This window comes from Pogona vitticeps, chromosome 2, assembly GCF_051106095.1.
Source record: "Pogona vitticeps strain Pit_001003342236 chromosome 2, PviZW2.1, whole genome shotgun sequence".
In the NCBI taxonomy this organism is placed as follows: domain Eukaryota; kingdom Metazoa; phylum Chordata; class Lepidosauria; order Squamata; family Agamidae; genus Pogona; species Pogona vitticeps.
The window spans coordinates 24,178,631-24,187,307 of NC_135784.1; the positions used below are offsets into that span (position 1 = coordinate 24,178,631).

At 44.2% G+C, this 8,677-nt stretch overlaps 1 protein-coding gene across 1 annotated transcript; it reads left to right on the forward strand.

Moving 5' to 3' along the window:
• The first annotated feature begins 2,941 nt into the window (after positions 1 to 2,941).
• On the forward strand, positions 2,942 to 8,235 carry LOC140701286 (uncharacterized). Its single transcript, XM_072989028.2, has 5 exons — positions 2,942 to 3,073; positions 4,883 to 5,013; positions 5,185 to 5,264; positions 5,793 to 5,919; positions 6,337 to 8,235. Exons 3-5 carry the CDS (start codon positions 5,223 to 5,225, stop codon positions 7,734 to 7,736), a joined length of 1,569 nt encoding a protein of 522 aa, XP_072845129.2. The 5' UTR covers positions 2,942 to 3,073; positions 4,883 to 5,013; positions 5,185 to 5,222; the 3' UTR covers positions 7,737 to 8,235.
• Positions 8,236 to 8,677: the final 442 nt, after the last annotated feature.

An 8,677-nucleotide genomic window follows, 5' to 3' on the forward strand; every position in this document is an offset into this window, starting at 1 on the left:
TCAGCCACACCACTAAGAGGGAAGTGTTGTATGCTAGGACAGAAACCGAAGCTTGCCCATTGTGAGAATTGAGGATTCTTGGGTCCAAGAAGCAGGAAAAGGCAGCGACAGAGAGAAGAAAACGAGCAGATGCCACGGGAGGGTGGCCTGGGCCCAGGCTCTCTACAACAACCCCACTGCATAACATGGGGAAAGACTAGGGATTTTGCTGCATTTCCAACCTTTTCACATGCTGAGAGGAGAGGGAAGAAGGATAAGTGGCCGTAAAAGTCCACTTTGGATACCAGGCACAAAGTAACACAACAACAGGGAGGGGTTGCACGCAAGTTTTCTGCTTCTCCCACTCTGGTGGATTGTGTAGTGAATGGATAGAACTGGGGGAAGGCAGTGTGAGATAACACCTTTTTCCCTCTGTGTGAGTGTACACACACACACACACACACACACACACACACACACACACACACACACACACACACACACACACACACACACACACACACACACACACACACACACACACACACACACACACACACACACACACACACACACACACACACACTTTTGCCTTTGTTTCCGCCTGTGGTCCTTGGTTCCCCCACCATCCACAATGGCTGGGCCCCAGCCGTTCGCTCATGGAAAACGCTCTGAAATCTTGGCTGATGCTTTTTCCTCCAAAGAGAGTGCTTCGTTCTTCCTCTACCCACTAGAATCTAATGCCCTTAATTTGGCTTCAGTTGACTTTTATTATTCCTGGCTGAATCTAATCTCCAGCTTGAACACAGCTGCAGGATCCAAAATCTCAACTCTTGCTGGTTGAGATTCCTTTTTTTTTTTTTTCATTCGGCCCAAGGTCTGTAGGTCATTATTGTCCTTTTGTTTCAAAAATCTTTGAGGCCCCTGAATAGCTACTGTTTGGGAACACTGTATGTATGGGGCACTCACTATATGGCTCATCCATGGAAGCTCACTGGGGGAGTGGAACTGGTAAAACCACTCCTTTAATTATCAAACTTACCTTTTAAAAAAAAAACACAAAAACTTATTAGGATCGCTATAAATCGGTTCCAACCTGACAGCACATAACTCGCAGAAATACATACACATATGGGATTAGTTTTTAAAGGGATTTTTTTTTTTTGCCAGGTGTCTGGTATGGCTTCATTCACATGATGGGAAGTGGAAATCCCCAAGCTCCCCAGATTTAAAGGCAAGTCGCTCCCCATGAGGAGAAGAACGGTGCAGCATAAAAGGGGGCCCTTTCAAAATACAGTGGACCCTCTACTTACGGAATGAATCCGTATTGGAACGGTGGCTGCAGGTCGAAAAGTCTGTAAGTCGAGTCTCCATTGACCTACAATGCATTGAAAACTGATTAATCCGTAACCGGCCGTTTTTGTTCCATTTTGGTTTTTTTCTGGTCTGTAGGTCAATTCTCCGGCTGCAAGTTGAACCTAAATTTTGTGGCCAGAGAAGTCTGTTACGCGAAAAGTCTGTAAGTCGAGCCGTCTGTAAGTCGAGGGTCCACTGTACCAAGAGGAAGGAAGCTGAAATCCGGACTTGGAGAAAGAGGTAAAAAGAAAGAAGGAGAGGGGAATTCCTGGGTCCGGGAGGGGAGGAGAAACTTCAGCTTGCAGGCAGATTTCAGTTTATCGTTGTGGGGTTTTGCAAATATACGGTTTGCATCTTGCTTTTTTTTCCCTTATGGGTAATTACTCGTGAAAAATAGTTTGCGCGTGTTTATATGAAAAGCCTACAAGCTCTTCTTCTTGTTAATGTGCCATTAAATTGCCACCAACTTATGGCGATCTTAGGAAGGATTGGTTTCCAAAATATCTCATCGCGAAGAGCCCTTTTCATCTCTTTCAAACCCAAAGCCGTGGCTTCCTTTATGCCGTCAGCTCTTCTTACATATATTTGATCTTCCTCTTTTCCTGCTGGCGAGAAGTTTTCCCAGCCTTATGGCCTTTTCCAGGGAATCTTGTCTTTTCATGATATGCCCAACATGCAACGCCCTCCGCTTTCTTCCTCGTGAACATGTTAGCAGAAATGAAAGGCTAAGTTTTATGTCCATGTCACAAGCAAATTACCTGCTATACAGTATTTTCTTGGCCATCTGAGGGGTGGGGGTGAAGGACATAAATTTCTGCTTTCCTTTCCATCTTGAAAGTTTTGGCCCACTTTGAGAGTTATGTGATGGACAAGCAGTCCTCAACCTTGTTTTCCCCAAATCACAAACTCACTCACTTTCTCTTTCCTTCAGCTGTGGATCAAGATCCTGCAGATGATCAGCCTCCTTATTCCTCCAGTTCAGAAACTATTATAACATAGCAGCAGCCGCTCTCATCACCGGTTGGCCGATTGCTTGGAAAACAGAAATGGCTGCCTTGGAATTGCCTGAGGTAGAACTGCTGGGTAGCTGTTTGAGTCAGATTGTGAGTTCGATTCCCCACTGGGCCCTCATGACAGGAGCGGAACTCCATGATCCACGGAGTCCCTTCCAGCCCTGAAGTTCTGAGAGGATGATGATCACCAAAGGAGGATGGAGGCAGGGGTGGGCAGAGATTTTTTTTTCTATGAGGTGGGATAGCAGTGATGTGCCCTACGAAGGTCATGGTGCTTATCCCATTTCAATCCATTTATTTAGCAAAGTTTGAATATGAATAAAATAAAATGAATACATACACTCAGTGAAGAAACTCCCTCACATGAGCTACCCTGAGTCCTTTCACTGGGACAAAAGCAACATACATAGATACATAGATACATAGATACATAGATACATAGATACATACAAACATACATACATACATACATACATACATACATACATACATACATACATACATACATACATACAAATTCCACAGCAGCCCTCCTTCCTCCGACTCCCTGCCAGAAGTCTGGCAGAGCTTCGGTCACATGACGAGGTCACATGACGAGAAATGGCACACCCCCAACTTCCGACGAATTGAAAAACGGGTAGCTGGCCATCAAGGAGGAGGTGCCGGACAAAAGGGAACCTTTCCTAAATATCAAGAAACCTGATCTCCAGGATTTGGAAGCAGAGGTAAAAGGAGAGCGTGGTAAAAGGGGAACTGGGTGCAGGAGGGGAGGGGAAGGGGAAGGAGGGAGGTAGAGAAGGCTGGAGCCGGCAGGCAGATTTCAGTTTTTTTCGCCCCTGATTTTTGCAAATGCAGGCTTTGTGCTTTGCTTGTCTTCCTCCCAGCCTCATGGGTCATTTTTAGTGGAACAAGGTTCTGCTCATGCATCTCTCAAAGCCTACCAAGTCTTCTTCTTGGAGGTGTGCCGTTAAATCGCACCCGACATCTGGCGACCTTAAAGATACAATACTTGATTTTTTAAAAAAAGCCTCATCGTGAACAGCTCTTCTCCTCTCTTGCAAACTCGAGGCTGGGTGGCTTCCTTTACGGGAGCGATTCCATCACATGCCTGATACTGTATTCATCTTTTCTTCCTAGCGTCAAGTGTTCCCAGCGACAATTCCTTTTCCAAAGAGCCTTTTCTTTTCACGATATTGCTTAAACTCACAGGGCCTGAGCTTATTTATTTGTTGATGGGGTGGAAGGCTGAGATCTATGTCATGTCATAAGCCCATCGTCGCCTTCCTTTCAAACAACTTCTAATGTTTCTTGGCCATCTGCACAAAAAAAGAAACAAAAATCACCATCAAAAGATATGTCTGGCACAACCTTCGAAAGGTGTGCCTATTTCCTGGTGGATCTGCCATTGTGCTTTGTGCATCAACTGGAACACTTGACATGCCTGTCAATTTGGACTAATGGCACATAAGGCACACACCATCATCATTTGGAAATGGAGGTTTGGCACAGCTTTGTTGGCTTGGTGCCCCAGAGGGGGGCCCTCAGCTGCCATCTTCCACATCTGGGTGCACTTTCCTGCAGGTCTAAAGGAGTGGCTTCTGAAGAAGAGGGTTGAGATGAAGCACCTTCAGTTCCTCTTCTCGCCGATCTGGTGCCTCTTGAATGCTGGCTGTCTCTTTTTGGATGAGGAAGTTCCTGTCATTCTGAGGGTGGATGTGTTCATATATAATGTCTCATCGTGAACAGCCCTTCTCCTCTCTTGCAAACTCGAGGCTGGGTGGCTTCCTTTATACAAATTGCTTTCAACTTTAAATGTTGTTCATTGTTGTAAGCTGCCTTGGGTCCTTTTTAAGGAGAAAGGAGGGGTAAAATATTTTCAATAAATAAATGAATAAATTTGTGTCTCACATACACACACATCCAGATAGATAGATAAATAGATACACACACGTATATAAATATACATAAATACACACACCTACACACACATCCATATAGCTAGACAGACACACACACATATATACATATACATACATAAATGCACACGCACACACATGATATGTTTTACATGGGATAGAAAGGCAGTCCTTGCTTTCTCAAACTCAATTTCATTTGCCTTTTCTCTGTTTCCATCTACCTTGGATCAAGGCCCACAGAGCATCAGCCTCGTTAGTCCTCCAATTGTGAAATGATTATAACACATCAGCAGCTGCTCTCATCACGGGGTGGCCAAAGGCTTGGAAAGTGGAGTTAGCTGCCTTGGAATTGCCTCACGTAGGATTGTGGACACAGGGCCAAGCAAAGATGTTTTCCCTGTGAGGTAGAACAGCAGCGGTGTCCCCTACAAAAGTCATGATGCCCTAGCCCCCTGCTCTAACCTGCTGTCTAGTGAATGTTCTATATTTCAGATCCCAATATTGGATTTTTTCCCCTCTTAAACACTACAAAGATCATTTTTCTCTCGCTCATAGTATCTTTTACCTTCCCTTTCCCCTCCATATTTTTCTCCCACTTTGCCTTTTATTCTACCCTAGGGAGCCTCTGTGATAATGCAGAAGTGGTGCAGTGGTTAAACCGCTGTACTGCAGCCAAAACTGTGCTCACGATCTGGGGTTCGATCCCAGGTAGCCGGCTCAAAGTTGACTCAGCCTTCTATCCTTCCAAGGTCAGTAAAATGAGTACCTAGCTCATGGGGGTTGTATGTGTGTCAATGTGTAGCCTGCATAATTAACTTGTAAACTGCCCAGAGAGTGCTTGAAGTGCTATGGGGCGGTATATAAGCAGCACACTTTGCTTTGCCTTGCCTGACTTTCCCTTACTTTTCTCCTCTTTCCAGGGGACGCTGTGTCGTCTCTGTCTCCGTCTGCAAGAAGAATGAGAAAAGGTCACAAGCGGTCTGCAGCGGAAGCGACTCAGGTCGGAGATTCTTGGGAGCTATTGGTTGGTTTTTTAAATAGGAAAAAGATCCCTCAGACCAAAGAGCCATAAAGGGTATCTGATTGTGCAGAACACCTTCATCAGATCCACCATTTGGGATCCTGTCCTTCAAAGTCCTCCCTGCCAGCAGAAGAAGTTGGGGGAGGGGACTCCAGGAAGCATGTTCTTTGGGCAGGATGATATTGATGGCCCTCTGTGGTTCGGCTATTGGTGATCTCAAAATGTGACATCAGGTCAAAACGTATGACAAAGTTCTGCAGGATTTCACACTAGACGGCAGGGCCACCCACCACAGTATGATAGACACACTTAGTTGAACATATCTCCACATCACAACAGTCATTACTTCCTTCTCACCATCCGCAAGTGTGGAACTCACCAATCAAACACTTGTTCTTGGCTGAAACACAACGTTCTTGTTCTTATATAAATTTCTGCAGTAGATTTTTTTTCCTCTACATATTGGATTAGTCTTTCTGAGTGTCGGCTTTTTTTTTTTCATTGCAGGAAACTTTGGACTTTGAGGATGTGGCCATATATTTCACCGAGGAGGAGTGGGACCTGCTGGATCCAAGCCAAAGATCTCTGTACAGGGAGGTTATGATGGAAAATTATGAGAATGTGGCCTCTCTTGGTAAGGAACTTTATTGTCTGAATGTGTTGTCCTTCCTGCTTCAATTGATTGCCCAAGAACAACAAAAAAAGGCTTTTTAAAGGCCCAAATAACCAACATCATAAGGAGATTAGGACAACATTTTGACACTCCACATTAATGCAATCCTGTTATTCTGATATCAGTAGAACTGCAACTTTTGAGTCTGCCCTTCGTCTTAACACGACTAGTTCAGTTTTCCTAACTCACTAAGAAAGAAAGAAAGCCTGTTTCGTTGCTTCTGCCTCCATTGAAGTTTGAGGAGCCAGGCACCTTTAAAGAAAGAAAAGTTAGAGGTTTATTTTATTTAAGAATCTTTATAACATTATAGTGCCCTTTTCCTTCTGTCTCTCTAATATATAATATCCAGCTTCATCTGTGATTTTTCTTCCTTTCCAGTACGTATGTGGAAGAAAACACACATAGATGCCAAGGGTGGACGTAAATGGAACTTTGGCAAACAACAGGAAACGCACGGAGAAGAAAAGTCATCTTACACATGCAATGTATGTGGAAAAGAGTTTTCAGGAAAAAAGGAGCTTGTGCTTCACATAAGATGGGAAGAATCTGGGAAATGTTTGGCTGGCAATTCATACCTTTTGAACCACCACAGTGTCTCCACAGCAGAGAAACCATACAAATGTAATGAATGTGGGAAATCTTTTCCTTGGAACTCACACCTTGTAAATCATCAGAGAGTCCACACAGAGAGACTATTCAGATGCCAGCACTGTGGAAAACGTTTTGCTTCCAGTTCACAGCTTTTGAGCCATCAGATTGTCCACACAGGGGAGAAAGCCTTCAAATGCCTAGAATGTGGGAAATGTTATGCCCGGAAATCCATCCTTGTGGGACATCAGAAAGTCCACACTGGAGGGAAACCGTACAAATGTCAGGAGTGTGGGAAATGTTTTGCTCAAAAAAGCTTACTTGTGACACATGAGAGAGTCCACACAGGAGAGAAACCATATACATGCCAGGAATGTGGGAAATGCTTTGCTCGGAGTTCAGCACTTTTTTTGCATCAAAGAGTCCATACAGGAGAGAAGCCATACAAATGTGAGGACTGTGGGAAATGTTTTGCTTTCAATTTACAGTTCCTGAGCCACCAGAGATTCCACACAGGGGAGAAACCATATGAATGCCAGGATTGTGGGAAATGTTTTCCTTTGAAATCCACCCTTGTAAAACATAAAAGAGTTCACACAGGAGAGAAACCATACAATTGCCAGGAGTGTGGGAAATGCTTTGCTGAGAAAAGCCACTTTGTGGCACACCAGAGAGTCCACACAGGAGAGAAACCATTCCAGTGCCAGGAGTGTGGGAAATGTTATACTTCCAGATTCTCCCTTGTGAATCACCAGAGAGTGCACACAGGGGAGAAACCATACAGATGCCAGGAATGTGGGAAATGTTTTGCTCGCAGAAACCACTTTGTGGCACATCAGAGAATCCACACAGGAGAGAAACCATACAAATGCCAGGAATGTGGGAAATGTTTTGCTCGAAAAAGCCATTTTGGGGCACATCAGAGAGTCCACACAGGAGAGAAACCGTACAAATGTCAAGAATGTGGGAAATGTTTTGCTCGGAAAAGCCACTTTGGGGCACATGAGAGAGTCCATACAGGAGAGAAACCATACACATGCCAGGAATGTGGGAAATGTTTTCCTTTAAAATCCACCCTTATGAAACACAGTAGAGTCCACACAGGAGAAAATCCATTTAAATGCCAGGAGTGTGGGAAGTGTTTTGCTCAGAGTTCAGCATTTCTTTTGCATCAGGAAGTCCACTCATGAGAAAAACCATAAAAATGTGGGCAGTTCGGGAAGTGATTTACTTTCGTTTTATTTACAGAGCTACCAAACTTTCCACACAGAGGATAAATCATACAAATGCCAGGAGCGTGGGAAATATTTTTCTCTCAGATTTAGTCTTGTGAGACACAAAGACATCCACACAGAAGGAAAAAAATGTAAATATCCTGAATATGGGGATTGATTTATGCAGAAAAGCAGTTTTATGACGCACCAGATAGTCCACACAGGAGAGAAACCATTCCAGTGGCAGGAATGTGTGAAATGTTTCACTTCTAGATCCTCTCTTGTGAGCCACCACAGTCCACGTAGGAGGTAAACCCTAGCAGTGCCAAGAATCTCCAAAACGGTTTCTTCTCAGTACACTCCTGCTGAACATCACATAATTCATTATTAGAGGAACCATATAAGTACCAGGAGTGCAGGAAATGTCTTGTTTATGGTTTCTTCTTTATTGATATAAAGATCTTTCTAAAAATGATCAATATGTCTCTAGACTTTTAAGATAACAATATTAGCAAACAAAGATTTGCCAACAGTTTCAGGAGCATTCTCAAACTTATCCTAAGAGGTAATTCTCTACTGTTGGGTACAGATAATGACCAGCTTCATCTATACGTCTTCCTCTGCCTCACCCTTAGAGAGAGATAAGTGTTGAGGTCAGAGAGGTGGAGAAACCAAAGTCTGGGAGGCAGGATGAATGGTAAGGGAGGGCCAAACTCCCCACTCATTTATCAGCTGCCCTGAACTTGGCTGAAGTCAACTTGTGGGCTGCTTGTCTACGGATACAGTAGGTTCCCTCAGTATCACCGCTGGGCTCCAGTCTGGGAGATATATCCAAGACAACTGAATGTAGAATCATGAATTTGGAAGGGGCCTATAAGGCCATTGAATCCAACCCCCCCCCCCCCGGCTCAATCCAG

What these genes read in the sequence shown, in the direction of transcription:
- LOC140701286 (XM_072989028.2), top strand. Translation starts at nt 5,223, where the DNA reads ATGAGAAAAGGTCACAAGCGGTCTGCAGCGGAAGCGACTCAG. An exon ending in CTGCAGCGGAAGCGACTCAG is followed by an intron (nt 5,265 to 5,792) that starts GTCGGAGATTCT and finishes TTTTCATTGCAG; the next exon opens with GAAACTTTGGACTTTGAGGA. An exon ending in TGAGAATGTGGCCTCTCTTG is followed by an intron (nt 5,920 to 6,336) that starts GTAAGGAACTTT and finishes CTTCCTTTCCAG; the next exon opens with TACGTATGTGGAAGAAAACA.